We start from the raw sequence: 27,156 nt of genomic DNA, 5'->3' as shown, positions 1-27,156 counted from the left end.
ACTTGATCTACCGCACACTTAACAGAGGCCTGTTCGGGAGTCACAGATCAAAGCTTTCGTAATATTTCTAGAGTTTTGAATTTTTTGAAGATACAGATATCAAGTAGGGATATGATGGTAAAAAGGTGAATTCTGCTGTACGGAGTACTTTCCGGCAGTCTTATTCACACTTCTCATCTATCGCAAGGGGACGAAGGGAAAAAAAAAGAAAAAAAATGCAACAGGGTATATAATCTAAACGTCCACCCTCATCCTGTTCCAGCCATGGGCCCTCCGCCTGGTATCGCTGCTTTTTTCCTCTCCGCCACTTGCACAATCCCTAGACGAGGAGGAATTTTCTCTCCGCACGAACGGCCCCTTTTCCCCGCCGCCAACACCATTTTTTTCTTCCCGTGCTTTCTTCCTGGGGCCACAGCAGCAGCAACAACAGCACGCGCAGAGGCTGGCGGCATGGAAAATGAACCCGATAGATGTCAGGCCCACAGCAGTCCACATAAACGCTAGCATCCGGGTGCCCAACTGAGCGTGGATATTCAAATCTGCCTCGTTTCTCACGAAGACCATTTTGAAAATTGTGAACATTGCCGTGGCTATCACGGAGGCGGCAGCGGTGAGGAAAAATGTAGCGAAGGTGAGAAGGGTGAGTGGGAAGAGGTATCGCTTCTTTGCGAAATGGGTTCGTCTTTTCGACGGGGAGGGAGAAGGAGCGGTGGGGCTCGTGGAGGAGACAGAGAATGGGGTGAGAAGTATACAGATGAATGCTAGGACGGCGGCGGTAAGGAAGAGGCCAAACATCCAGTGGGATGCTATACGTGCGATGTCGAGAGCTTGGGTGACGTCGCCCGGGAGCGCAACTAGTCGATAGCACTTTAGTGCCTAGCCCTTGGGTGAAAGCGGGATTTTTGAAATGGCAATGGACTTACTTGTAGCCCCAGCAAGCAGCTCATTCAGTAAAATCTCAACGGGGTTGAAGAAGTACATCTTTCTCGGGGCTGAGCAATATGTGATTCCTGAACCGTCATCGTATCCTTCGCAGAAATTCCACAAACCGACCTGGTAGAAATCATGCAGCCCGATCGTCCGGGCAATACTGTTGATGAGGACGGCGTCCGGAACGGAACGGGGTATTATCTCTGATAGATCGATTTTAAGGAAGTATGTGTCTCGGAGTACGGGTCTGTCGCTGACATTTCCGATCTCGACGAGAATGAGAAAGATGAGGGCAGCAAGGTAAAGAAGGGCATAAAAGAGACGCCATCCGGAAAATGAGCCTCGTTGTAGGTCTCTGGATGTTGGAGGAGAAGCCTGATTCCTATTCTCTTTACGATGAATGAAGCTCAAGGGTAGAAAGGCCATTGTTCATCCAATCGATTACCGGGGAGGAAGGGCAACCACCGGCAGCGGGTGTGGACTCCCGGCTACACTTCGACTAGGAACGAACGTCACCCGAACGGAGGAAGAAATTCAAACGTTCGACGCCAAAAATCGGCAATGATGTGTTCCAGCATGACACAGAACGAGAGACAGGTGCGGAGGGATGTGTTTGATATTTTCAGAAACGGGTGAATATACCAAAGGGCCATGAAGCAGGAGTAATTCGCCACCGCCTTTGAAGGAGACGCGTCCGCAAAGAAACGACAAGCTTTTTCAGCCAGTAATCGTGCGATGGATTTGGGGACAAAATCAGGGAATCAAGGTGGACCTCCCCGTACGTGCGGATGGGGCGTTGGGCGTTTGGTTCCGCAGCATGGTCTTGTCTCCGCCAGCGGGCGCCTCTCTGACATCTGCGCAAGCTCTGGTCGATGTCGTGGACACTTTGCGGCGCCACACTCCCGTCAACCAGCCATGTTCAAACAGCGGCCGTCCGGAGTACAGTATCCAGCACGGTGATCCGGATCTCAGGCCGGCCCCCACTGCCCGGGATCTCTCCTGTCAATGGCAAAGGCCGTGTTGGTTGCCGAAGAGAATTCCAAACACGCGGCGCAGGGGCTTACGTAACCGCGGCTGAGGGAAACTGGGGCTTGGACCCACCACGTCACTGCCAAGAACCGTCAAGCATAACCTTGTTATGTCAGCAGGACATGGATCAGATAAGATAGGGTTCGGTCCCTGATCCGACGGAAGTTCCCTGTACCGTACCGACGGCGAGGAAACCGAGATATGTTCAATCGGCAATTAAAATTAAACGTCGAACTTGTTCACTACGACAGACGGGTAATGGTGCGGTGCGGTGTGTTTGCCCGTTAAAACACTACGCTGACTGGAGTACAACTCGCACCGTGTTGGCCCAGAGCACATCAGCCCTTGATTTTTACCCCGCTCCAGAGATGTTCGAAAAACGGCTACATATGTAACCGTGAGCAATTCTGCTGCCTACAACGCGGAATGAACAGAAACTCAATTAATGGCGGAAAGGTTTAACCTGGCAACTTGTGCAGATAGCCGCTTGAACACCCTGAAGGGCGAGGCAGGACCATTGGCTGAACGGAAAAGCCCGGAACTACATCTCGTATGTTGTACATGCCCTGGGCCAAATTCCCCTGCCAGGAGGGATGTCCGTGTGGGGGTTGGCCATGTTGAAGATATAATCTCAAGTCTTCCGATCCGGACAGGACCGAATGTCTTCCTCATCTTTGTCTGTCGCGCCTTTCTCTAAGCTGTGGCCATTCCCTTTCCAAAAAAGCGCTCACACCTATCAGTACCATACCAGAATGGCTACCTCCAAGAGCAACCCACTCCGAATCGGAGTTCTGATCAGCGGCTGGGTGCAACTCCTAGACCTCGCCGTAATTGACCTCTTTGCCATAATGTCCCCCGGATATATCAAAACCTGCAATCTCCCACAGTCTATCGTCGACCTAGCCGTACCTTTAAAAATCCACTATATCGGCGCGTCATCGGCGCCTGCAAACCTATCTGCGAATGTGTCCATCAATCTCACTGACACCGTCTCTTCTCCCTCCGTATCCCCGGGAAATCTAGACATTCTCATGATTCCAGGCCCGGATCCGAACCAGGTCCCCTCTGACGACCTCAAGACGTTTGTCCGACAGCATCACGATGTCGGAACCACGATCCTTAGCATATGCACTGGCTGTATAGTAGCGGCACATGCGGGTATTCTCAACGGCAAAAGGGCCACTGGGCCTAGGATTATGATTCCAGGACTGCGCGAACAATTTCCAAAGGTGAAAGAGTGGGATGGTTCGTGCAGGTTTGTCAAGGATGGGAATGTTTGGAGCAGTGGTACGACCTTTTCTACTGGGACCGTTCTGTTTTTCATTTTTTTTTTTTTTTTTTTTTTCCCTTCTTTTCTTTTAAAATGCGTGAATCTGACAGTGCTTGTCAAAAAGGGAGCATAACCAATGGATTTGACCTTGCCATCGCATATTTGCGCGAAAATTATCCCGCACCCCTTGTGGACGTGGTATGTGACCTGTCTGAAGTCGCAGACAGGCCATCTGAATATGTTTCGGGCCTGAGATCAGAATTTTTTGGAAAGTTATGAACATTTTACCGTTGTTCTAACTTGATAAGAAAAGGTGAAATGCCTAAAGAAAATAATTGTTCTTAGGACTCAAGCAAAAAAAAAGTGGTTCATGGATATAACTTCTGCGATGATTCTCAACACCTCTCTCCCCGCCTTTTTTTTCTTTTTTTCTTTTCATACATCACAACATTCTAGGGTATATAAGAATCTTTTGAAGTTCCCAGACCTATACCAGCCCATATATACCTTTTCCCAAAGCGCCATACGCAGATAATCGAAGCCGCAAACGCCCATCAGCAAAGAGTATGACCGCCATCACGGCAAAGTAAACAGAAGACTTGTTGTAATAGTGGCCAGAAGCCCAACAAAAAAGCTTTGCTTCGCACCGGAAGACAGGCCTTTGGACGCCGCGGAAGTTTGTCGGCCACAACACTTTCTGTTGTATGTGACATTATTACAGTTCGCTGCAACCTCGAATACAGATCCATTGAAATTGCCGATGTTGTAATAATCGACCAAGATAAAATTTGGTGGCCGAGTCCATTGTTCTAAACGCAATTTGTGGTTAGACAGATATTAAATGAGAGTCGAAAGACGTAAAGGAGGTCTGACCTGTGCAATTCCCAGCCATGGCGCCGGCACTTCCGTATCCAGAAACGGCATTTGTCTCATTCAGTAGAACTGTATTCGGGACGAGTAGGCTGGCACCTGCTAGAGAAACCTCGGTATTGAGATTATGGTTGGCCATGTATAGGCGCTTCTTTGCATCTTCTGCACTTAGGCCTGGTGGTCTATGGACAACGCAAGGAAAGTCTCTATTTGTCGGGGAGAAGGGGGTCTCCCACATTTGTGAAAACTCATCCAGGAGGTATGGTACTTCGGTCTGGTTAGCTTTGTAGTCGAGATATACAATTGCTCTCTGGCCAGTCAAGATGAAGTGGGAGAGAAGTGGCCAGTCATCGAGGGCCATCGGTATCTTTGGAGGGGTGTAGACATAGTCGATTAGACCGGAATTCTCTATGGGTTTGGTGTAGTTGGTCGGAAGGATGAAGTTTGAGTTGCCCATCAAAATCGAGACAACGTCGTACGGATTGGCTCTGAGCCAGTCGGCTACTTTCCGCAAATAATCCTCCAACGGGCCGACATCGAGTAAATCACAAGAGGAATGACACAGGCGAATGGTACCGTTGATATAGTGAGTCTGGAATTGTACTTCAAAGGGAGCACGGAGCAGTTAGTGAAATATGCGATAGGAGGGCGTCGAAGGTCCCGGATCGGATCACTTACGCATACGAATTCCATCATTGAGTTGGATGGTCACATCAAGTTCCTGGTTTCCGGCGATATTTCCCCGCCGTACGAAAGGGCTGTTGTGGGCCGCAATATGTGTGATGTTGGAATACTTCCTTTCACAGAACTCTGGATAACCGTTACACGGACGGGTGTTTGTGGGGACGGCAGCCGATTCGGTCGAAGTGGCTGTAGCATTCCCAGACAGTGTGGTTCCATTTGTGGTGCTGACTCGCTTGCTACCGATGAGGAGAGTCCCCCCGTCAGATGTTGCAGTCCTCTCTGAGCCGGTAGCTGTCTCAGTGCCGGTCCGGGCAGACTCTAGCTGTTTATCCGTCGCACTGACAGTAACCACCGATGAGTAGCTTTTGTAGAGACCTGAGGTGTCGGAAGGAATGGGATCACCAACGGATAGCGAAGGGGGTATGTTCGTCCCTGTGAGGGTGATGATATCGTCTGCATATATGGAACGCAGCAAAGAGGCTACGGCAAGAAGACGGAAGCTCAGCAGCATGGTCAGAAACACCGGCTGGTTCACACAACGCAGGATCTCGGAACCAAAGGATTGTTTGGATTAAATCGAGAGAAAAGTTATTCATTCAAGGGCGCAAAAAGCCAGATGAGATAATACAAACAAGGGGAAAGGCCGAGTTCATCGCTCGTAAATCGAATGCAACGGCTGATGCTTCAGAGCTAGGCAGAAAGGGTTTCAACTTGCAGGCAAGGGAAGATGGAAGCAGCCCACTCTACAGGAGAAAAACGAAAAAAACTAAATTCAAATTCAAGATCAAGATCAAAACACCGCTTGCAGATCGAAACAGGAACAGGAATGACAATCGCAGCCAGATCATCGTCGCGGAGCTGGTGCTATAAAAAGCTGTCAAGCAACTGGCTCGTTCGGTGGCGATCCTGACAGCGCCCGCCGTCGTCATCGCGGGCCCTGCGGGTGGGTCGAAGGCGTGCCGTGAGACAGTCGCTGAGCCAGCAACGTACATAGCGGGTGGGCGGCGGCGGTGAGTGGTCTCTCTCGTGGGTTGAGAGCTTGTTAGCGGTGGAACCCGGCGGTATTGCATGTACGTTTCCAGTTATCAGGGCTGTTCGACAGCCAACTAACTAACTACTGGCGTGAGCGAAATCGAATCCCCATTGTTTTTTCCCCCCTGACGATGTCAAACTGTATTTCGAACAGTCCTCGTTGCGTGTCTGCAGAGTATGTAAATTGTGGCACCCATTTTAAGTAGCCATCAAAAATAAACGAAGTCTTCGCTGTCAAGGGCCGTTGCAGCGTGTCGTCGTCGTCGTGGGGGAAAATCGCTGCCAGGGAATCGAATCGGTGATGGTGGGCGGGGATGCGCCTCCGGGCTCAACGCAAACGGACTTTCAATTTTGCTTCTCTGAGCTGCTTTCGCTCGCAAAGCAGCCCGTCCGCGATCCCCTCCACATTGTCTCTAGCCAAGGGAGCAGTGCTTTAAGCCTTGTATCCCCCCTACAGGATCTAGAGAAGAATTTGATTCACCCTTCAAAAAAAAAAAAAAAAAAAAAAAAAAAAAAAAGAAAGAAAGGAAAAATGGTCGACATCGTCCCCCTCTGCTCCTATCCGTCCTACCTCTCCCTCCTCCCGTCCATCCAAACATGTAACATCACCAATCTCCCCGAAAACTACTTCCTCAAATACTACATGTACCATGCCCTCTCCTGGCCACAGCTCAGCTTCGTCGCCGTCGTCCGATCCCCGCCCAATGGCGGCAAAAACAAGTACAGCGGAGATTATCCCAAGGTGGTCGGATACGTGCTCGCCAAGATGGAGGAGGAGCCACTCGACGGAGTTGCACACGGGCATATTACAAGCTTGAGCGTGATGAGGACGCATAGACGGTTGGGCATCGCCGAGAGGTTAATGAGAATGAGCCGTATGTTCCCAGATCCCGCACCTCCTTGAGGAGCCCATCCACTCTCACGCTTGGTTTTCTCCTCCTCTTCCTCTTTTGTTGATTTCTATCACTTTTTAATGCTAATAGTAGAAAACCTGATCCATAGAACGGGCGATGGCCGAATCTCACCGGGCCCACTACGTCTCGCTGCACGTTCGAGTCTCAAACACCGCTGCGCTGCACCTGTACCGCGACACACTCGGCTTCGAGGTCGAGAAGGTCGAATCGAAGTACTACGCCGACGGTGAGGATGCGTACGCCATGCGCATGGATCTTCGGGACCTCTGGGTCAAAGAGGACAAGGAGCCCAGAACCGCTGCGAGCGAAAGTAAATCCGCTGCCAAGACGAAGAAACAGGAAGACGACGGCGACGACGATGTGCAGGATGAGGGCGATGAGGTGGGAAGCATGGGCAAAAAGGAGGACGGCAAGGAAGGGGAGAAGATGGTCAAAGTGAAAATTGGACGGGCTCTGGGAGTGGGAGACTTGGTGGAGAGAAACGAAGCGGTACGATGAATGTGGTTCTGATTAGGATCGTTCCATAGCCATTAAACTCCGCCGCGTTGTGCTGTTCCCCCCCCTCACGGCATCATCTACGTATTCTTCCCAGCTTCACGGGTGCTTGTGAGATATATTTTATATTCATAGAATCCTTCTGAAGCTAACACTACTTTGGTGTGGAGGCATCTATAAAAAATATTAGCAGCATGCCGCTGCACCTTATTGCATGGAATCCTACCGAGTACTCCGTACAGTGGATTCGTACGAACTGACAACAGATGAAAAATAAGAGAATCATCAGTTCATTAATAGCACCTGCTAAATCATTATAGGCTAATACCATCAGACCTGCCTTACGCCATAACAACCAACCGGAGAGAGCCTTGCACGAAGGGGACACAGCAAAAACGGAATAAAGAGGGTAGATGTATGTATATACACATATATCCCACAGGGCAAAAGTTCTGGTTTCAATTATTTTGCCCCTGTGGAGGATTGTCTCGCTCACTGTCTTCTCGCTCCTCATCGTCGACAGGAAGCACTCCGATCTCCTGCTTGCCATCACCAGACCATTGAACCGACGGCGCCTCGGCCTCGCGTGATTTCTTCCAGAATCCCGACGACTTTGGTACCGCATTGCTGCTGGTATATCCCCAGCTCATCGTCTGTTGTGTTTGCTCCTTGCTGCAGCTCTTTCCTTTCCCCTTGCTAGATTTTGTAGAGTTGTCTTCAGGTTTAGCTTGCTGATTTTGCATCGGTGGGATGTCTGTCTCCTCGGTCTCAGTTCTCGTCTCCTGGGTTAAACCAGTGGGTATCACTGGGGGCTCAGAAACGAACGGAGAGGAGTACGCCGGAGGCGGTGACATTGGGGGACAGGGCGGCACGGGGACATGCGTCGGGAGAGAAGAGGTCGGTGGAGCGATGTTAGCGGGATTGTGAGTCGTGCCAACTTCCTGACCTTTGACGCCTAAAGCTCGAGATATTAGTAAAGGAATCTTTAACTTGATGCATTTCTCGCACAAAGCGGAAAGCAAAGCTCACCTTTTCCCCTTTGCTGCTTTCGCTCCGCCTTTCTAGCCTTTCTATGTTCTTTCTTCGAGCTTTTGATCATGCGTCGAAGCTGTTTTTTCTCCTGGCGGAACTCATTTCTCATAGCTTTATACTCTTGCTTTAAATTCCCCATTTCGGCTTTAATAGCTCGTGCTTCCGCGACCTTGTCATTGAACATCTCACGCGAATTCGCCCCACGACCCGGCCCACATCGGCTCGAAGATCGTAGTTCTCTATGTGCTGCCCTCAGCGCGCCCATCTCATGGCGTAGCGCTGCAACTTTCGCGCGATGCTCCGTGTTCAGATTACGGGCCTGAGTGCGACTTTCGCGTAAGCTATTCATTTCGGACTTAATGCTAGTTTCATTGTCACTGTGTTCCGAATCTGAAGAAGACGAGGACGAGAGCGAATCCGAGAATGATGACGAAGAGGACGACAGAGAGGAAATAGAGCCGCTCCGTGGCCGAGAACTCATAGGACACCCGGAGTTAGACCAATAAGGTCCCATGCCACCGCGACGGCTGCATCCTCCCCTGCCAGCGCCTGCGCCCCATGGACCGGATGGATTCGAACGGTATGACCAGGGCGAGCGCCTGTTGCAAGCTTTTTCGAATTGTTCCGTGGCACGCTCGAACCTGTTCCCTTGCTGCTCAAAGTAGTTTTCCCATGCCTGTCCCTTGGCTTCCATCATTCGGCCGAATGACTCGGCACTTTCTTCGACTCGCTTTCCATGCGCCTCGGCTTGTTGTTCGATGTGTTCGCCATATCGTTGTGCCTGCTCGGAAAAGTTGTTTGCCCAGTTAACGATCGCGGACGCCCAGGACCCAAAGGGCGACTGGTGTTGCGCGATCTGCGGTCGGTTTCCTTGGTTTGTATCGGCTTCGTTTTCCGTGTGAGGTTGATATGGCCGAACAGGTGTAGGATCAGCGGCATTTTCGCCAACTGGCTTGCGAGGAATGCCATGCTGCGATGCAGGTGGTGCCGTCTGCGATCTGGACAGAGTCGGGTGTGCGCCGCCAGTTCGCAGTGGCATTGATCTGACCGTCGATGGGTAGCAATTGGGGCAAAGCGGAGAGATGGTTGTGGTCCCAGATTCAGAGGGAAACACATATGCCACCCTCATTGCCCGGGGGCCAAAGAAGTGCACATTCCATTCATCGACAACGGCCGAAATTCGAGCTTTCCGCTCCTCATTAGCTTCCTGGGGCCGATCTTTATGGTCTCTTGCAATCTCCCGACGAAGCTTTCGTGGAAGATCCGGATGATTGGACGCAGGGCCCAGATGTGAAGGGAGTAAGTAATTTAAAAAAGTAGCCCAATCGTGCTTAGAGGCTTCCGCAGCTCGAGATCGCCAGCATCGCGGGAAGCGGGAATAGTCCTTGGCCTGGCTTCGAGTGTAGATGGTTATGGTATGCTCCAGGATCTCCTCGTCTGGGCCATGAGGGACGACTGATGGACGCTCATTGAAATACGGAGCAGCAGAGATGAAATTATCCGCTGGCTGTATAGAATAATTGGGTGATTGTGCGAAAGGTTCACCTTGAACAGACAAACTGCCAGAGGTTGGCGTGAGGGGATCGGAGGGAGTATACGGAGGAGGGGCGTCGTCCGGACTTCCTTTCCGCAGTGTCATATCGCAGAAAATACTGTAGCTAATAGATAGAACTTGTTTAAGGAGAATTAAAAAAAAAAAATGTTACAAAAATAAAACGATGTGTTGGGTATCAAATGATCGAAAGGCGGATGTTCGAAGGAATATGTATCCAACGATTTGTGCTGGAATTAACCACATAGCCTGCATCCTGATCAGCCATCCTCGTATCGCCCCAGGCAGCACAATAAGGACGAACGAGGTGCAGGGAGGGTTGCACACCGGTCGGCCAATCCTCAACCTAATTCTGCTGCCTTGGCTCGCTCTGTCCCGGGTTTCGAGCATCGGTTAACGGGGTGAAATTTGTACACGACTTTTGTCCTCTCAAACGATGCTTCACGATTTCGAAGAGTTTGAATTACGCAGCAACGGCCTATCGGCGAAAACCATTTACTTTGGTTCCATAAACGCACTAACTCGACCACAAGCAGACTTGTCGAGCTTTGCTGGATTTTTTTCTTTTTTTTTAAATTCAACCGGAGTCATTGAATCGCCCTGCTGTATCCAAAAACATGGCGCTGAAACACCTGCTCTGAATGTGTGTAGGTTATCGAGTCCAAAATGGCGGCTCGACCACACAATGCATCCAAGTTTCCATCCAACTCTAAGCCAATCGATTCTCCTTCCAAGGCCAAGGAAGGCTCAAAAATTGAAACTGCTTCCCCCGTCAAATCAAAACCCGCGCGGCGGCCCCGCGAAATCGCTTAATGGGGAGGCCCGTCCTCGATCCCATTTTCTACAGCAACCAGCCCCAGATGTCATCGCTGACCCCAATCTCTAACGCTATCAAAGACTCTTTCGCAACAATCAACGACAGCGGCCCTCCGACCTGCTCTTCCTGCACCTTCCTGCCGGAGGGCGCCGAGGGCTCAATATCATCATGAGCTTTAGACGGCGCAGTCTTCATCCCAGCGATAATATCGCAGAATCTTGCAAATCTGGCAAACCCAAGTTGGGGCACGTCCTCAACAGGCAGCGTGATCTCAAGAGACGGGATACTTGCGAAGTGCGCCGGGGTGATCGCCCTTCGAAAGGCAAGGAAGTCGTGTTCCCTTATGTCTAAAGACCTGTTGTGGAATCGAAAGCCGGTAGATGCATACATCACGTCGAGTGACTCGGAGTGTCTGCGTCAAATAAAAACTGCTTAACTTTAGAAGACCACTGGAGGAACAGGAAACCCGAGAACTTAACCATACATTTGGTGGCAGGTGTATGTCAATGCCAAATTCAGTTTACACGACCTTCTACTCTTGCATCTGGTTAGTCAAACCAGTGATGCCATCCAGCAGCCAGAATCCAGGATGCCGATGCTGCCGCTGAAACAGACACCCAATGAGTCGTTTAGGCCCCGGGCTGATCACAACCACACTTTGATGCTGCCAGCGGCCGTAAACATGCTCATAGACGAGAAGGCGTATTTCAAATGGAAGATCCAAGAACCTGAACGTTTCTTTCTTCTTCTTTATTATAATGAGCCGGGCTCCCTTTCACTTGAAGCAAGGAAGGTTATGATCCTCTTACCTTTGTGAAGAGGTGAAGAACTGTCTTGAGCTTCATGGTGACTGCTTTTCAATGTAGCTTTCAGAGATATGGGGGTGTGGGTAGTTTTCGAATAAGAATGAACCCGGGTTTTATGGTGAAAGATGTCAGATAAAGGTAAGCTCCACGTACTTAGTACTGATATGGCACTTTAGGCATCCTTGCCGGTTTTGTATTGTCGTGATGTGTAATTGGCAAGCATCCTTCAAGTTGCCAGCCCGTCCTTTTTATTATCAGTGGAGTTATTTATGAAGCTTTCACGCACATTTTTTAGCCACTAATGTAATGTGAATCCCGGCGTCCACAGCTATGGGTTGTTATGAGGCAGGGATGCTCCCTCTTGATATCCAGGTACAAGAGAAGAAGGTCAAGTTGGTGCTATTTTACTAGTTATTGGGTACACTTAGAGTAGAATGACCTGACTGACACCTTTAAGGCAAAGGAAGATATAGCAGTTCTTCAGCATTGAGACTGAAGAGCTGGGAACCTCAGGTGACAGGCATGTATCTCGATGGTAGATCATTGTCAGCCACTTTGAGGGCATATGAATATGGGGAGGGTATGATAAATAAGGCTTTGATGTCGAGTACTGGCGAAGGGAAAATCATGTATTGTGAGATTGTAAGGTCTGCAGTTGTGTAGGAATCGAGGTTTGTATGAGGATTCAGGCATTAAAATAAAAAGCAACCAAGAGGAAATATACATCTTGAAAATTTAAGAAGCAATTAAACCAGCGCAATAATCACCTTAATATGCATGATAGCAAGTTCCAGCTGTCTAGAAAGATGCGCGGATAAGGATGGGCGGCGCAACCGCCAGCATCCATGGCACCACAGTATCGACTTTGATGGAGAACGTCCTGACCATTTATATGCAGACAGAACCTTGACTGACGCTGCACTATCCTCACGGTTCAGTCACTCTCATATGCTGCTGATGACCACTGCTCGCCAGGCTTGAGCAACCCCGTGAAGATAACGCCGCTGCCAAAGAAATAAAGATAAAAAATAGACATAGTCCTGACACCAAAATGGGAGGTTTCAGGTTCCGAAGAGCAATTGGTTTATTTTCCATTCAAAAAATAAGTTACAGACCATTCTGATGGTCAATGTAAAGTCAAAAAAAAAGGGTTTTTCGCCTTCTTTCATATTTATTTGGCCCTTGGGAGAGTGATATCTGACTCTTCAAGGCTAAGATCAATAGGAAGCCCAATGATAAGGTGTGAGTTTGGGTACGAGCGGGGCTAAAATCCTTAGGAATCGTATCAGATGCGGTATTTAGCTTACTTAGCCATCGTAGAGTGACTGTGGGATTGTCACTCCCCTGGACAGACTGTGCTGCCAGTGACTGAACGGTATCGACCGGAGCTGGAGCGCATCACGAAATCTACCTCGGCTGGCTAACCATACACGGCGTCATGTTTTTCCACCTCCACCACCCCAGGGCTGTTTATGCCCAGGCACCACCAGCTTGGTAACACTAACAGCTGGAAGGCTTTAAACCCACAGACATAACAACCACATTATAAACAGATTCTTCACCGGGTCTTTTGACCAATTAGTGCGTTCTTGCATGTATGCTACAACAGGTGACCCAATCTGAAGTTCAAATCTGCCCCTGTGAGGCCTTTCTCCTGGAAAGATTCCGAGAACAAGCGTTACTTTTTCTTTAAGAGCTAGGTTAAACCATACATACGTGATGTCCCGCTGGGGTTTGACTTAATGAAAGTCTTTCCTTTCTTCCTCCTTTGCTTGATATCTAATTGTGTAGCTTTAGATATTGTTTTATGTGTGCTTACTATCTCCCCATGTAGAAGCCACATCAAACGCTTTCTCGACCCTGATTCAGAGCGTTGAGATGCTTATTCTGACACACCTTATGGACAATTGCGGCTTTCACAAGTTAACAATTGAATTTGCCAGACAGTCGCACTCTACCTGATGGTGATTAGATCCAGAATGCGGACTAGATACATCAGATAAAGCATGAAAATTTGGAGACTTTATATCTCCCTGGACGCTGTCTTTTCGAGAGACCCATACATCGAACGAACGCTAGTTTCTTATTTGCAAAATTCTCCATCGACAAAATCAAACACCAAGACTTTATCAAGATAACTAGCAACACTCTGACCGTAAGCTTTGTGTACTGGGTCTTCTTTCGTGAAGTAGTCTCGGTCCTCAGCGTTTGCGAGTTCAACGACAAAGGCGTGCGTCATCCCATGCTTTTTTTTATACCACAATATATCAGCAAAAGAACCCATGGAACTGTGCGATTCTCTCAGGGTGCAAAGCTTGTTTACCTGTAACCCGACGGTCGAGTTATCTACTCCACTGGTCATGGATCTGATGTACGGTTTCTGCGTTGTCGGATGGAGGCAGATGTCCTTCAAGGCCATATTCCGCGTAAGTGCCTTGTTTCAAAGAGTTGTTAGTGCTTTGCCCTGACAACAGAGGATATGTTTACTCAGCATACATCCTTAATAACTTCCTGGCTGACTTCCGGTTTAAAGCTAACAAGGACAATGTGAAAAAGTGACATTCTGGGCCCTTGTTACAGAACTGAAATAAATCTAAGCTGGAAGAACAACCCAAAGGAGGCAATATAGTGACAGCTTTCTGGAATGTGATGTTGCAAAGCAGAAATTCAAGGTGGGGTAAACAGATATACCTTTCGCAAAAAGAGTTGACAAGAAGGAATTCTACCAGGGTGGATACCCTGCATCCGCAAATAGCATCCTAAGATCATGAATGGGCCAACAATTCCGAGTTAATGTATGCCCCATAGACACGTTGCAGCTAGCCTGGGCAAGCTAAAGGGTGTTTTCGGGGTTGGAGTCTACAAAATGCGATCTAATTCATCTTGATGCTATCATTGATCGTTCTTCGAAGTACTAGTCGCAGCGTGTTTACTGGTTTATATACTCATCCTCAAACCTCCATTTGCACAAATCACACTCCCTGTACACCAGGCTGCATCTTTCGTACATAGCATCCCCACCACCCCAGCTATCTCGTCCGTAAACGCTGGTCTTCTACCTCCCATCTTCTCCTTAACCTTCCGCAAGTCTTCTTCACTCAGCCTCTCCTCGCCAGTTCCCGTAAAACCTGGCTCGACAATCATATTGCTCCCCGGTGTGTTATCCTGCCACCCTTGCATTCTTTTCCAAAACCCCTCCCCGGCTCCCCAGTACATATCACCCAGCACTGGACCAGGGTTAACCGCGTTGACGGTCGCGCGATCGCCCAATTCTCGCGCCCAAGTTCGCGTCATCGCTTCCAATGCGCCCTTTGTGCCAGCGTAGACGCTCTGGCCGGCAAGCCCCAGGCTTGTACTGATGCTGGATAAGTTAACGATACGTCCAGACCGGTTGCGAGGCAAGTATGGCGCGATGGCCTGGGTTAGGAGCAGAGGTGCGAGCACATTGACATTATATTGCTTATTGAACGTGTCGACGTCGATCGGGCCTCTCTCGGGGTCGTTGAGAAATCTATTCTCTGAGATACCGGCATTGTTTATGAGAATGTCGATCTGGAGGTGACTGCTACCTTGCAGAGCTACGAAGTGTTGCCGAGCTGCGAATAGGATTTTCTCAACTGCTTCTACAGGATTGCCGAGGTCAGCCTGTTGAGCAAAGCACTGGATGCCGCACGTTGCCTTTCACCCCTCGCAGAGATCATGAGTGCGTGCTGTAGAGCTGGGAGAAGTATAGACCAAGAGAAGATGGCAGCCCTTCGAGGCTAAATTCTCGGCAATTGCAGCGCCAATACCTGGAGATAGTAGAGCCTAATGGGTCAATAATTTTGTGTGTGTCTTGCTAGGATCCTTATTGGGGTTGTCTACTTGCCCCTTGAGCCCCCCGTCACGATGCCGAATTTCCCCTCCAAGGGTCTATTCAGTGTACCCTGCATTGCAGGAACCTATAAAATGCTCTCGATATGGAATCAACGTAGCCATTCAAGATTCCCAACAGCCCACATCTATTAGTACTGGAGCTTATAACCTCCTGTCCGTCTTCATCGCAACCCCGCCCCCGCAATATTGTAGGGATCGCCGGATCGGCCCGATGCCGATGACTTCATAAGCTGGATTTTACTATTTTTAGCGTCGGATAGAAATCGCTTGCGAGATGCCTAACTTCTTTGCTTTTCTTTTCCTTTCTTTTCCTAATTCTTTTTCTTCTTGGAAGAACGGTCTTTTTGCCCCGATAATGGAGTTGTGGGTCATTAGTTACTGGAAAGATAGAATTAACCATGATTTATTTCCAACAAAGCTAGGTGCATAGTCCTCCAATCCCTCCGGTAACTATTTCATTAGGCATTCATTATGCAAATTCCGACAAGAAGGAAAGCTCATTAAAGAAGCAAAGGCCATACAATAGTAACCGCCATAGAATATATTTTGCTAAAACCGGATGTTGGTCGAATTTGAAAGATACCGCATTCGCCAATTCAGCTTATCCAATACCAACAAGGAGAGCTCGACATCAATCCCAGGCTTCTCCCCAGTCGTCCTCCTCAGCGGTGGGTTCGACTTTTGGCTTTGTCTCAACCACTTTCTTTGGTGGTTGAACTATTCTCTTTGGTTTCGCCGCCGTACTAGCACCAGAAATTATTGGCTTCGATGATGTCGTGGATGATCGTGTTGTTGAGGACTTTGCTGTTGTGCTGGTCGTGGTGCTAGATTTACTCAGTCCCTTTGGCAGCACTTTCTTCGTCTTGGCTTTCGACTGTGCCGCTAGCCAGCCTGCAAAATCAGGCTCTCCTCCGTCATCAAATGGTACAGACGGTGTTGCTGATGGAACTGGGCTTGGAGACTCGCGGGCCTCGAAGAGCGCGTCTGCTTCTTCCTGTTCGTGATCTTTGTCTCGTTCTTCTGCCATGCTTCCCCATGCTTCAAATCCATCATCTTCAATAGTCGTTGTTTCTGGTGGTCGCTCAGATTGTGTTCGAGCTATGCGATGTCCGTCACTCGACGTTGTTGGTGTCGTTTCTAGTCCCCGTGACGGCGATTTCACGGTCGTGCGGGGCATCGAAGATGCCCGGGTAGCGTTACTTGCTTGACTCGCGCCCCCCTGTGATCCGGCTGGCTGGATTTCACCTTTTGCTCTTGGTGGTTTGTTTGTAAAAGATGATATGGCCCATCCTGCCCAAGATACTCCATTAGACATCGCGGATTTTGCTGTTCCTGCAGCGGACACATCTGGACTTGCTTGAGGTGGCAGGGCAGTATCGGCCATCGTAGATGCATACTGACGGATTTGTTGTAGGTAAGTGTCAAAGGTCTTGTTTGCCTGATCGCGAACGAGTCTGCAACGCATTAGTATAGGTGGATACTTGCTACTTCTTCAACTTACTTCTCCTTGTCTATCAATGCTGGGCTGATCGCCGGGATAATTTTGGTAGCGCAATCCTCTTCACTAAAGAGATCTATGGTGGCGGCAAGTGCTAATAGGGCTGCATTTCTAGCATGGACGAATGGGTCTCTGAGCGATCGGGTGAATGCAGCAACAAGTACTTTTGTTCTTGACTGGATTCCAACATTAGCACCTATACCAGAAAGACGAGCGACAAGTGTTTCTTACGCTTTGCCCTAAATTTCTTGCTATTTTCCCTAGGCATATTGTAGTATTTGTGCGAATACCTGGCTGCTCGTCGTTTGCGGTCTTAGCAAGGTATCGCAGCAGGTCACCATTGATGGTTCGATCCGACAGTTTACCTATTACTGTGAGAACTGCTTTGACTGTTTGCTCCCGTACGACCGGTGCCATGTCAGTAAAGCCAGTCACCTGTAATCATACCATTGTTAGCGAAACCCAACCCGTGTTCGTGGGCTACCGTACCATGTGAGGGAATATCTTGTCGTTGACTTTTTTCTGTGATAATCGGTCAATCATCAATGGGAGGTTATCAAGCAGACACACTCGAATCGCTCTATCTGGGTTTGCGAACAATCGTACTATGGCCGGAGTGAGCTTCTGGTTATATTCGTCGTCTGTGAGTTTCGTGCCGATTTTCAACACGGTTGTCAGAACTTTCGGGCCGCCGCCCCCAAATTCCACTGACTTCAACAGTTCGGGAAGGATTTTCATCTTGAAGAACTCTTCCGGGAAGTCATCGGATAGTTCATCGAGTTCACTGCAAATTATTAGATATTCCTTTGACTGGCAAAAAAAGTTACGACAAAGAAAAGACGCACTTGATGAATTCTTCTCTCTCTGCGTCATCTTTCAGGCCCAAGCTATCAATGTCTTGCGTTAATCGAATCAAAGGCGAGTCGAAGAACCCGCCGGCTCGCTGGCCTTGTTCAATGAAATGCGCCAGACTCAATCTTAATTTCGGGTTTGAGTTCACTAGCTTTTTATAACTTTGGTGCATGCTTGGAGGAATATTCGACGTCCGGCCAGCTTGATTATTTTGAAAATTTCCATTAAATGTCTCGAAAATAAGAGTCCCAAAGTTGTAAGAATCCACGGCGTGGAGGGGGTTTCGTTTGATAGTTTCCCATCCGCCCTTTACAACTTCAGGAGGCGCATAGCGGTGCGAGTCTGGCAGGAGGCTGCCATATGTCTACGGCAAGAATTAGTAGCCGTCCATCGCTTGATCTATTTTTCGGGGCATGGGACAATAAACAGACATATATCACGGCATCATCTTCTTTCATAGAGCCTAAAACGTCAAATCCACCTAATTTCCATTCGCCGCTCTCGCTAGTATATATGGAAGAAACTCGGACAGCACCGTGTACGGAGGCAGCGTCTTCGTTAATGAACTTGAGAGTTGACTAGAGACATGGCTGGGAATTAGCTCGGTGACAATGGAGAAGAAATGATAGCATAGTAGTAGACCTACAGCAACGGAATGGAGACCCCATTTTGCTGTCTCTTCTGAGAGACTTCGCCTCTTCACTAGCCATGACAATGGAAGAACTCTCTCGGTCACGATGTAGATATGGGTATCTGTCTGTCCGCCTTGTTAACCACCCCCGATCTCGAGACAGGCGCCCTCGTTCATCGCTTCCGCCTCCATCGAGCATTGTGCAAAAACTAACCTCAACAGTGTCCAGCACTCTGAGAACTCCGGGGTGGCGTAACGTTCTTAGTTTCCGGAGCGCGTTCTTTGCAAGCGGGAGGCGCGATCGATCCTGTGAGATCTCGAAGGTGAATATGCTACACGACGAGCCATCTTCCTACACAAAGAAATCATTGTTAGCGAAAGAAGACGAATAAACAAACTTCAAGGCTGCATACTCGCTTGGTGCCGTTGTGCAGGGACCAGATGGACTCTCCATTGTCAACTCGATCCCCGAATGAATAGGGTAATGAACTGCTTTTCGAAATTGCAGAGACAACGGCAGATTTTAAGAAATCCATAGCATAATATCCCCCAATGACAGCTCATACGATTCAAGGCCTGATTCAGACGTCGGAGCCTAGACCTAGGAGCTATGACATATACGGAGTATTTGGGAGTGATTTGGTGTTTTGATGACCACGGTTTCTTGTCCCTCCCTGCTCCAGATCTGCCAACGAAAATATCCCTCTAAACCAGTGAATGGGCTCACTTTTGCAAGTTTCTACACGTCAGGGAGCAGACCTCCTCGGAGACTAAGCCGCCACTACTATCTGCCCATAAACACATTCAACAATCTTTTTAAATTCGATTTATCAACTGATAAATCACCGGGGAGTGGCGGAAATTCGTAGTTCCGGGCAGTCCTGGAGAATAGTTGATCCATCCGAGACAATCTTATCTTATCAGAAAACGAGCCAACTAACTAGCTGGTTAACCATATTAGGCCTAGTTTCGGCGCGGGTTGCTGCTCGCTTCTCTTCTTCTCGTTTTCACCTCTCCCGTTACCCGCTCTTCGCTTGCTTTCTCTCATCCTCATCCGCTGCTTTCTCGCAACGGCTTCTTCTCCTTAAGATATCAGATCAACAGCACGGTGGGCTGCCTATGCACCAATAAAAGCTTCCTGCTTCCTCGTATCACATTGTACCCTCCATGAATGCCCGCCGGAAGTGCAAGTCGACGAGGTATAATATGCGGCCCCCTCCCTTTTCTTTTTCCTTCTTGAGAATGAGCCTCCAGGGGATTCAGACAGATTCTATATCATGCGCAGCAATATGACGCTGCCTGTTTGTGGGCTGGCAGGTAAAAATGCGTCCTATTTTCGCAAACGAATACCTAGAATAGTTCTCTCAGTCAAATATCTTACTTGCTATGAGCATCACGGATGTGGCCCGCTCTACCTTCTGGATACCATTTGATTTCAATGTCCATTATTCCTTGTTGCCTTTTGCTTTCTTACCTGTGTTCTTTTCCCTATCCCCTTTCACTTTCTATGGCCTCCTCCTTCATATATTGAATTCAGATCCACTTCCATACCACATTTCTCCGATGATGATTAAATCTGGTAAAAGGTCAGACAATAACACGGAGGCGATAACGTTGCCAGATATTTACTCGCAGAGAGTGTTTGCATTTCAAGGTTCATCCAACACCTGTAAGTCAGCAGCAAAACGGAATCCCGGCGTATCTCTCTCCCCTTTTGTCCCACCCGAGCGAAAGGCATGTTCTACATCCTGGGCAAGATGCACTAGCAGGCAAGATGGGTCTGTTTTGCAAGCACTCCATAGCAATTGACCGCCATGGAATTTGCTAGTGCAGAGTGAAAACCCTTTACTGGGCCACTTATCACGGAGCTTTTGATCCACTTTGCTCTATGAGGACACAAGAGCTAAAGGCAGTGGCCGACATGACGGATGTTTTATCACCCAGGAAGTGAACTGCTTTCGTGGGAAAAAGGGCGGGTTGATGGTGAGAGCGGAATCCTTTTGCTTTTTGATCGACCTGAGTGATGTATGTGAACCCTTTGAGAAGCTACCTTCTGTGTGATCGGGCGCCTTTGACCCTCCGTCGAATGACGACCAATTTTTATAAACTGAAAAGACCTGAGGAGAATTCCATTTCTTCGAACACATCTTGAAGCCATTTCGTCCTTTCCTTGTTATTCTGTCTCTCTTTTTGCTTCCTAATTGCCAGCGTACACCAATATCTATGACGACTTTTTGATCGCCAAGAGTCCGCAGAATTATTAGTTATTTGCTATCTGAACTTCGTTTTGGTTTGGCCATCTTTGCTTCCCCCTCCATTTGCGTTTGATACCCGCAAAAGTCGTCTACAGATTCGGGATATGTCTAGTTGTGTACCTACATACCGAGTACCAAATGTATGGTTGCGAGAAGAGACTTATGTTGCGTACGGAGCTTATATTACTACCCTCGAGGCGTAATATCTGATTCCTACAAATTCTATAATGCAAATACAAAGTCCCCGGCGATTCATTAGCCATCAGGGCCAGAACGCAATAGTCACCCATGATAACCAGCTCGTATTAACTTAACTATCATTGCCACACTTCACAACTAGCAACAGAGTGCACCCACTGCTCTTTCCCTCCTTGCGCAAGAACCAAACTTAGAAAAGGAGGGAGAGTGGCTCGATCAACACATTTCCATCATCCGATGGGCATCATTCCACAAGTCCACTGCCACAATCAGACCTTCAACTCTTTAGGAGACTGCCACATCACTAACAACTAAGACTGAAACCATACGAATCGGTTACAAATTGTGCCTTTCTACCAGCAAAGATCCTCAAATTAGGTGTCACCCCTGCTTGCAAATTATGATCCATCTTCATCCAATCTCAAAGCTTCCTATCTGTGCTCATCAGCAAGGTAAAATTTTCCCACAGGTTTGTAGGAGCATGTCATTCGAATTCCGGAATTGATATTGCTTCTGTCAATAGCGAGTATCATCGGCGCGAGGAACGGGTGCATATCGTGATACAATGTGCACCAGTATAATTGGAGCTTATTGCCCTGGATAACTAATCACGTAGTAGTTTCGGAAATGTGCCGAGTTAAAATACCGAGGAAAGGGGCATCGGCGATATTTGACACGTCTTTGCTGCATGCCTGTTTTCCACACGTCTTCTACGAAAACCCATCAGCATTGATGACAGTATCAGAAGGCAGTAATGCGACTCACTCCAAGTTTGTGAAAAAGATTTGCGCGCTTGGGTTCTGCTCGTAGTCGTCGCCCTAGACGTTGCCCATATCGTGAGAATGTAAAGAAAGTCATATATATGCTAAAAAGAGATAGTGGAAACCGAAACGAAATCCAGTCAGAGTCGTCCAGGTTCGTCATGCGGCGCGTGCAACCAAATGGGGAAACGAGTATCAGTGCAAGCATCAATAGGCAAGGCACCATCGCCGGCGCGTTTAGTTTTGGAGTTCATTTCACCTCTTCGGCACCTTCGTTAGGATGAGGACCTGAAGCGGGCCCCTGAGGAGGTCCTTGGGATTGCATGTGCGGTGGAGGCATATGCGGCATTTGGTTGAAGTTATTGCTGGGTGTTCGATATTGGTGGTGGGGATAATGATGCGCTTGGCTTGGGCTCGACGCAAAATGTGGATGCTGTTGGGGGTGACCAGGACGAGCGCCAGGCACTATCGGGTGTAAGTAATGAAAACCGACAGAGATTATTTGGGGAGCTTACTATGACTAGGCTGCTGGGGTGGATAGAAAGGTTGTCCGTGTTGTCCAGGATTCATGACCATAACAGGCTGCGGAGGTTGACCTTGTTGCGAACCTTGATGGACCATCATGGGCGCACCCCGGCTGGGGCTCGGATAACCGCTGTGGGGCTGCGGAGGTGGCTGTACATGTGGATAAGCGTGGCCAGGGCTCGGGGAATACATCTGCATCTGAGGATTATACGGAGGCCCCATACCCTGAGGCATTCCCATATACGGACCGCTAGAAGGTTGATGAACCATCATCGGGGCTCCCATACCGTTTTGTGGATTGACAAATTGTGGCGCGCCAGGGTAGTGCCGCATATGAGGAGGCTGTGGACCTTGACCAACATAAAACTGAGGTACCCCTTGCCCAATTGCCAGCTGAGCATGAGGCCCCATTGGTGACTGGTACGGCATATGAGCGTGCTGGAGCCGTGGGGATGGATAAGCATGAGAAGCGGAAGCCGATACTTGCATGCGGTGATGATCTTCAAAATGAGGCTGTGCGGCAGGATGGTGCTGCGGAGGGAGAAGGTGATGTGGACCATGGGGAGGACCATTGCTAGGTGGCACATTATGATTGCCATGTTGAAGGTGGAAAGGTAGTGGGGCTTGATGAGGCATTGGAGGGTTTGATGCTGATCGTGTCTGAGGTGAGATCGCAGGTCCTCCGCCGGGTGGTTTGAACATATCGGCATACGTTTTCTCTTGATTGATAGAAGCAACTTCCCATGTTGGTGGTGTCTTGTACGCTGGAGGAATGCCACCATTGAAAGCAAAGTCTTTGAGGCTCTGTTCCGTGGCCTCTTTCTTCATTCTTTTGATAGGATTAAAATGATCATTCAAGCTTGGTCTTTCCGTAGCTGGAAGTAGCACCTTGGCGCCGAAGAAAGCCGATGGGCTTGCTGCTCGCGAAATTGACCGCGTTCGGACATTTGAGACTGGGCTTGAGGATACAGCAGATGTACTGGCAGGAGTGAAAGTGTGTGCTGCAGGGTTTGGTCTGAATTCCATAGCTCGGGCATTGAATTTGGTGGACACCGCGGAAGTGGGAGTTTGGGTGGGCTTGTGAGCATTAGCATGATCGCCGGCCATTGGGCCACTTGGCGGGACACGAGTATCTTGAAGTGGAAGAGGAGCGGGCAAGGAGCCCATGGCAGCACCTTTGCGTTGCTGCTGAATGTCAGCTAGACGATGGCTTAGCAATCCAGATCCAGCACGTCCGGGGTGAGCAGGTAGATGGGAGACAGGACGCCCACTTTGTGGTCCTAATGGTGGATAACCCTGACGGCCTCGGGGATACATCTGTCGTTCAGGCGGCGGCATCGAGGGCGCAGTGGCTGTATCATAGCGAGCGGGCCCATTCGATCCAGTTTGGCGGGGCGCAGTTTGTTTCTGTTCCGCCGTAGCGGTAGATGAAGCGGTTGACGCGGCGGCGGCAACAGCGGCAGCGGCAGCAGCTTTCGCGGCGGCCTCACTAGCCAGTTTCTCTTCGTGTTGCTTTTTAGCCCTCTGGATAATTTCCTCCTGTTTGTTAGGATCTTTAGCTAGTATAGGCACCAAGTCTTTTGGAACCGGTGTTCCCAATTTGAAGTTCTTGCTGAACTTGACTAGTTCGTTGAGTTTGATAGTTCTGTCATATTGGGCTTGGTTACGACGACGTTCTTGGAGTTTCAATTTCTCGTTGTTAGCAAATTGACGGAAGTGGTCGAGAACCTCAGTCTCGACATTCGTTGCTGCATTTTCCACACCGGTGCGCTTTGGGGGAATATTTAAACTCGGGATGGGTTTAACAGCTGTAAGCTTACCCTCAGTGTCATTGAGTTCAATGGTCGACGCTGGCTTCGGCAAATCCGCTGGTTTAGTCGCATCTGCAGCTTTGGCTGCGGTGGCCTTCCCGCTTTCCGCCTGCTTATCCTGTTGCTTCGCTTCTGTTTCCCTGGGGCCAGGCTTGGGTTGTGCCGTCTTTGGCTGTGCAACTTGAGCCGAAATAATGGCAGGATCCACTGGAGCACCGGGCACAGTAGGATGTCCCATGGGAGGTCTTCTAGCAGGTGGAGTGTATTTATTGGGCCCACCAGTCTGCAACGGAGGGAAGTCATCACGACGAACACCACTATACTTCTCCTCCTCGCCAATATCGTCCTTGGGATTGACAAAGCCACGTTCTTCACGAACATGAGGATTGTCTGTTTCGCTGGATTCGATTTCGCGAGCAATACGAGCCGCTTCGGCTTCTCTTTGTTTATATGATGGGTCATTGCGATCAATGCGGGTGGTATACAAGTTCTCATCGTAGCTCGAAGTGGCACCGAAAAGTCGAGCATTGGTCTCGAACTGGTCCCAGGTGCCGGTTGAAGCGGATCCCTCCAGAGACATTTCCACCACTGCATCTGGCCCAGGTTCCCAGCGCTGCAGTTCCCTTTCGCGTCCTGGTTGATTTCCGGAGATATCGGTGTCGGTTCGGAAAGAAGAGCCTAGGCGGCGCCATTAGGGTGCGTGACGAACTAAGAAATTACTTTTGAACTCACCATTTTGCTCCTTCACCCCCATACCGGCCGTGGAAACACCAGCCACGGCGAAATCTGCAACATCTTGCGCATCGAAGATCATCTTGTGGTCTGGACCAGATCCAAGGTATGGACTGGCCTGGTGGCTTGTGCCGTTTGGGCGGATTGAATCAGGGTCCGTGGAAGCGCGGCGTGTCATTTTTAAGACAAAGGACGTTTCGTTGGGTTCTGTTCTCGAACCCGAAAATATGCCAGAGAAATTTTCTCCGTTCTTGGTGGTTATTGTGGCAGTCGAGCCCTGAGGAGAAGTAATCAGCATCGACCTTGGTCGGCGGCGCGAATGAGCAGCTCCCAACTTACAATGAAGGCAGTCATCAGGAAGACAAGGCGATCATGTGCGTGCATATCAGGAGTGTTTGATTCCTTGCTTGTTAGGGACTTGGGGGAAACTGCGGGCTTTCTACCATGACCGGCTCCGTTCTGCTGCGAGGCGGGACCGGTGTCCTTTCGGGTGATGGCATTCGCACTCTGCATCCAGCCTCTGGGGGTGTTGTTGTTGTTGCGCCTGCGAACAAAGGTCAGCCTGGCCATGTCCATGATCCTAGCAATCGGGTTTCCCGGGGGTGCCATTGTTGAGGGGGAGGTAAGCCAGGGAAAGGTGCAGAAAAGGGGTAGAAAGGAGCTCGCCGGCGGGAAGACACGGAGTGAGATGCCGAAGGGAGGGAACGAAGAGAAGGGGCAAGGAAGGAGGTGTCGCTATATATATGTGTGTGTGTTTTTGTGCAGGGAGGGCAGAGACGTCCGGGGCATCGCATCTGAGGAAGGCGACGACGGGGCAAAGACGATATCAGAAGCAGCTTACCTCTGGCCTCCATCGACCGGGCTGCCAGACTGCCTGCGACTTCCGTCTTTGAAGGCGGCGTTTGGCCTCATTGGGCCTCTGTTTCCAACTGTGTTCTGCGACATTGCTTGTTGTAGCACTGGCTGAGCTTCTCGTAGTTCAGTGTTGCGATTGTTGCGATAAGGGTAGAGAGTTCGTGTTCGTCAAGCTCATTACCTGGTGGACGCCCAATTCCAACAGGCTGAAAGCTCGCTGGCGGAAGAAGACAGGAAAATTGGGTTAGGGAAAAGAAAAAGGGAGGGGAAAAAAAAAAAAAAAAAGGAAAAGGGCACAAGCGGCCAAGCACCGCCCGGCGGATGAAGGAAGTTCGACACACGGCTTGCAAGGAGAGGACTGCAAAAGACGTCAATTATATCAATAACAAATAGAAGGAGAAGGCTGAAGGGAAATTCGAAGATGAAAAATTAAAATGATGCTGTGGGGATGGAACAGTGCGACGCAGAGGCGGAGGGGGAAAAGGGAGAGGAGGAAGCCGAAGAAGCATGAAGCAGGTCGTCAAAAAAAAAATTATGTGGAGAAGGGCGAGGAGAGCGAGAGGAAGAGAGAGAGGGCGGGAGAGGGAGCGTCAGCAATACAAGGCCGTCACAAAAATTTGGGGGGATGAAATGCTGGTAATTACAGCACCGTCACTTTGGTCTTGTGTTTTGTAACTGTGCGTGATGATTGGCCGGCACCATCCCGAATGCCGGGTTGGTGAGGCAAGCGCCAAGCCGACCGCCGTATAGGCCCTGTATCTGCAGTCCAGCCACACAGGCGGAATTACACCATCCAAGGCTTGCCGGCCAGCGCGGTCTGACACACACAATGTAATTTTCTGTATCAAGCTGACACAGCTCACTTCTTCACAGCCCAGGAGCACGCTTCACTGTTTGATATTATAATTATTATTATTCTTGAGAGAATGACAGTTTGTGACAGCTGCTTTGAGGGGCTGGCAGGTTACAGGATCGTACGAGAAACTGTGATGTCAGTGGGAAGCACTCCCCAGATAAGCTTCCCCTATATAAGGTTATCCTGTCCTGGCTTTCCATGGTCCTATGGCCATACATATTATTTACAAACAATGCACATGCTCCGGATGATCAGAAAGAAAACTACCTGAAACCCTGATCCGGGACACAAGCCTTTTTGCTGACAGAGCAATCTCCATTAACACCGTGGTTGTAGTTTTCCTCCCATAATCATCATTGTCCCAAAACAAGGCATCCTTTGGAGAGCCTTGCCAGGCTGGCCACCAACATATACAGGCAAGGCACAACACCCCTTTCGGGAGTGCTTGGCCTTCACAGCCAGCGCTCCTATTCAATATAGCTTTTACTTTGTAATGTACATACATAGGTCTGCACCCTTCAGAAATATAACAGCAGCGAACCAAACTCAAGCAGTAGAAGGAGGGTGTCTCAAGAAACCTTCTTACTCATCCGAAGCCCTCTGCAAGCGTGTGGTGATGGAGCGAGCAAGGTACCAGGTGTAGAGATGTGGGACGAAATGTACTGTATGTTTCGCTGACTGGACCTTGTTCAGCAACCACAGACCCTGCATGGGAGTCATTTACTGCTGCCTGGTAAGAAAGAAAGGGGAGAAAAAAAAAGAGATGATGATGATGATGAAGATGATGAAAAAAGAAAAAGGGAAAAAAAAAAAGACCAATCCAGTGAAAAGGAACTGCACCGACGACTGGATGGTTGGGCATGCTCTGAACTCCC

The 27,156-nt window shown here is 49.2% G+C and overlaps 11 protein-coding genes across 11 annotated transcripts; 3 read left to right on the top strand and 8 right to left on the bottom strand.

The window, feature by feature from the left end:
- Positions 1-39: 39 nt before the first annotated feature.
- CIMG_07109 (uncharacterized protein) lies at positions 40-1,599 on the bottom strand. Its single transcript, XM_001243212.2, has 2 exons — positions 924-1,599; positions 40-854 (listed from the first exon to the last, which is right to left on the bottom strand). The coding sequence occupies exons 1-2, from the start codon at positions 1,354-1,356 to the stop codon at positions 235-237; spliced, it is 1,053 nt and encodes a 350-aa protein (XP_001243213.1). The 5' UTR covers positions 1,357-1,599; the 3' UTR covers positions 40-234.
- A 1,019-nt stretch (positions 1,600-2,618) lies between these two features.
- Positions 2,619-3,609, top strand: CIMG_13109 (ThiJ/PfpI family protein; the record flags this gene model as incomplete). Its single annotated transcript, XM_001243211.2, has 2 exons — positions 2,619-3,246; positions 3,354-3,609. The coding sequence occupies 2 exons, from the start codon at positions 2,619-2,621 to the stop codon at positions 3,506-3,508; spliced, it is 783 nt and encodes a 260-aa protein (XP_001243212.2). The 3' UTR covers positions 3,509-3,609.
- Positions 3,610-3,633: 24 nt separating this feature from the next.
- On the bottom strand, positions 3,634-5,590 carry CIMG_07107 (uncharacterized protein). The gene is made up of 3 exons (XM_001243210.2): positions 4,778-5,590; positions 4,103-4,702; positions 3,634-4,038 (listed from the first exon to the last, which is right to left on the bottom strand). Exons 1-3 carry the CDS (start codon positions 5,292-5,294, stop codon positions 3,806-3,808), a joined length of 1,350 nt encoding a protein of 449 aa, XP_001243211.1. The 5' UTR covers positions 5,295-5,590; the 3' UTR covers positions 3,634-3,805.
- A 481-nt stretch (positions 5,591-6,071) lies between these two features.
- Positions 6,072-8,163, top strand: CIMG_07106 (N-acetyltransferase complex ARD1 subunit). Its single transcript, XM_001243209.2, has 2 exons — positions 6,072-6,690; positions 6,818-8,163. The coding sequence occupies exons 1-2, from the start codon at positions 6,348-6,350 to the stop codon at positions 7,225-7,227; spliced, it is 753 nt and encodes a 250-aa protein (XP_001243210.1). The 5' UTR covers positions 6,072-6,347; the 3' UTR covers positions 7,228-8,163.
- CIMG_11899 (uncharacterized protein) lies at positions 6,819-9,972 on the bottom strand. The gene is made up of 2 exons (XM_001243208.2): positions 8,254-9,972; positions 6,819-8,179 (listed from the first exon to the last, which is right to left on the bottom strand). The coding sequence occupies exons 1-2, from the start codon at positions 9,893-9,895 to the stop codon at positions 7,683-7,685; spliced, it is 2,139 nt and encodes a 712-aa protein (XP_001243209.2). The 5' UTR covers positions 9,896-9,972; the 3' UTR covers positions 6,819-7,682.
- A 1,810-nt stretch (positions 9,973-11,782) lies between these two features.
- Positions 11,783-12,341, top strand: CIMG_13108 (uncharacterized protein; the record flags this gene model as incomplete). The annotated part of the gene is made up of 3 exons (XM_001243207.2): positions 11,783-11,823; positions 11,905-12,073; positions 12,234-12,341. 3 exons carry the CDS (start codon positions 11,783-11,785, stop codon positions 12,339-12,341), a joined length of 318 nt encoding a protein of 105 aa, XP_001243208.2.
- A 1,173-nt stretch (positions 12,342-13,514) lies between these two features.
- On the bottom strand, positions 13,515-13,993 carry CIMG_07103 (stress responsive A/B barrel domain-containing protein; the record flags this gene model as incomplete). Its single annotated transcript, XM_001243206.1, has 3 exons — positions 13,515-13,676; positions 13,755-13,865; positions 13,928-13,993. The coding sequence occupies 3 exons, from the start codon at positions 13,991-13,993 to the stop codon at positions 13,515-13,517; spliced, it is 339 nt and encodes a 112-aa protein (XP_001243207.1).
- A 320-nt stretch (positions 13,994-14,313) lies between these two features.
- Positions 14,314-15,427, bottom strand: CIMG_07102 (3-oxoacyl-(acyl-carrier-protein) reductase). Its single transcript, XM_001243205.2, has 3 exons — positions 15,300-15,427; positions 15,105-15,222; positions 14,314-15,054 (listed from the first exon to the last, which is right to left on the bottom strand). The coding sequence occupies exons 2-3, from the start codon at positions 15,130-15,132 to the stop codon at positions 14,369-14,371; spliced, it is 714 nt and encodes a 237-aa protein (XP_001243206.2). The 5' UTR covers positions 15,133-15,222; positions 15,300-15,427; the 3' UTR covers positions 14,314-14,368.
- A 263-nt stretch (positions 15,428-15,690) lies between these two features.
- On the bottom strand, positions 15,691-19,076 carry CIMG_07101 (SCY1 protein kinase). The gene is made up of 9 exons (XM_001243204.2): positions 18,702-19,076; positions 18,503-18,640; positions 18,304-18,414; positions 18,089-18,235; positions 17,651-18,021; positions 17,295-17,589; positions 17,037-17,240; positions 16,809-16,981; positions 15,691-16,761 (listed from the first exon to the last, which is right to left on the bottom strand). The coding sequence occupies exons 1-9, from the start codon at positions 18,822-18,824 to the stop codon at positions 15,939-15,941; spliced, it is 2,385 nt and encodes a 794-aa protein (XP_001243205.2). The 5' UTR covers positions 18,825-19,076; the 3' UTR covers positions 15,691-15,938.
- Positions 19,077-20,825: 1,749 nt separating this feature from the next.
- CIMG_07100 (PAB1 binding protein) lies at positions 20,826-25,947 on the bottom strand. The gene is made up of 6 exons (XM_001243203.2): positions 25,412-25,947; positions 24,910-25,114; positions 24,571-24,847; positions 22,018-24,516; positions 21,507-21,967; positions 20,826-21,448 (listed from the first exon to the last, which is right to left on the bottom strand). Exons 1-5 carry the CDS (start codon positions 25,513-25,515, stop codon positions 21,753-21,755), a joined length of 3,300 nt encoding a protein of 1,099 aa, XP_001243204.2. The 5' UTR covers positions 25,516-25,947; the 3' UTR covers positions 20,826-21,448; positions 21,507-21,752.
- Positions 25,948-26,312: 365 nt separating this feature from the next.
- On the bottom strand, positions 26,313-27,001 carry CIMG_13107 (uncharacterized protein; the record flags this gene model as incomplete). The annotated part of the gene is made up of 3 exons (XM_004445386.1): positions 26,313-26,409; positions 26,587-26,748; positions 26,868-27,001. The coding sequence occupies 3 exons, from the start codon at positions 26,999-27,001 to the stop codon at positions 26,313-26,315; spliced, it is 393 nt and encodes a 130-aa protein (XP_004445443.1).
- Between the last annotated feature and the right edge of the window lie 155 nt (positions 27,002-27,156).

This window comes from Coccidioides immitis (genome assembly GCF_000149335.2).
Source record: "Coccidioides immitis RS genomic scaffold supercont3.2, whole genome shotgun sequence".
Classification (NCBI taxonomy): domain Eukaryota; kingdom Fungi; phylum Ascomycota; class Eurotiomycetes; order Onygenales; family Onygenaceae; genus Coccidioides; species Coccidioides immitis.
Note: the sequence above shows the minus strand (reverse complement) of the source record. Positions and strands in the feature narration are given on the sequence as shown.

Bases quoted from the DNA above. Each gene is read 5' to 3' on its own strand.
- CIMG_07109 (XM_001243212.2), bottom strand. From the start codon at position 1,356: ATGGCCTTTCTACCCTTGAGCTTCATTCATCGTAAAGAGAATAGGAAT. The intron at 855-923 runs GTAAGTCCATTG...GCTATCGACTAG, and splicing joins GCTGCTTGCTGGGGCTACAA to TTGCGCTCCCGGGCGACGTC.
- CIMG_07107 (XM_001243210.2), bottom strand. From the start codon at position 5,294: ATGCTGCTGAGCTTCCGTCTTCTTGCCGTAGCCTCTTTGCTGCGTTCC. The intron at 4,703-4,777 runs GTAAGTGATCCG...CTCCCTTTGAAG, and splicing joins CAATGATGGAATTCGTATGC to TACAATTCCAGACTCACTAT. The intron at 4,039-4,102 runs GTCAGACCTCCT...AATTGCGTTTAG, and splicing joins CATGGCTGGGAATTGCACAG to AACAATGGACTCGGCCACCA.
- CIMG_07106 (XM_001243209.2), top strand. From the start codon at position 6,348: ATGGTCGACATCGTCCCCCTCTGCTCCTATCCGTCCTACCTCTCCCTC. The intron at 6,691-6,817 runs GTATGTTCCCAG...CCTGATCCATAG, and splicing joins GAGGTTAATGAGAATGAGCC to AACGGGCGATGGCCGAATCT.
- CIMG_11899 (XM_001243208.2), bottom strand. From the start codon at position 9,895: ATGACACTGCGGAAAGGAAGTCCGGACGACGCCCCTCCTCCGTATACT. The intron at 8,180-8,253 runs GTGAGCTTTGCT...CTCGAGCTTTAG, and splicing joins AAAGCAGCAAAGGGGAAAAG to GCGTCAAAGGTCAGGAAGTT.
- CIMG_07102 (XM_001243205.2), bottom strand. From the start codon at position 15,132: ATGATCTCTGCGAGGGGTGAAAGGCAAC. The intron at 15,055-15,104 runs GTGCGGCATCCA...GCAATCCTGTAG, and splicing joins TGCGAGGGGTGAAAGGCAAC to AAGCAGTTGAGAAAATCCTA.
- CIMG_07101 (XM_001243204.2), bottom strand. From the start codon at position 18,824: ATGGATTTCTTAAAATCTGCCGTTGTCTCTGCAATTTCGAAAAGCAGT. The intron at 18,236-18,303 runs GTAGGTCTACTA...CCATGTCTCTAG, and splicing joins GGGGTCTCCATTCCGTTGCT to TCAACTCTCAAGTTCATTAA. The intron at 16,762-16,808 runs GTAAGTTGAAGA...AATGCGTTGCAG, and splicing joins GCATTGATAGACAAGGAGAA to ACTCGTTCGCGATCAGGCAA.
- CIMG_07100 (XM_001243203.2), bottom strand. From the start codon at position 25,515: ATGTCGCAGAACACAGTTGGAAACAGAGGCCCAATGAGGCCAAACGCC. The intron at 24,848-24,909 runs GTAAGTTGGGAG...ACTTCTCCTCAG, and splicing joins TCCTGATGACTGCCTTCATT to GGCTCGACTGCCACAATAAC. The intron at 21,968-22,017 runs GTAAGCTCCCCA...TACACCCGATAG, and splicing joins ACCCCAGCAGCCTAGTCATA to TGCCTGGCGCTCGTCCTGGT.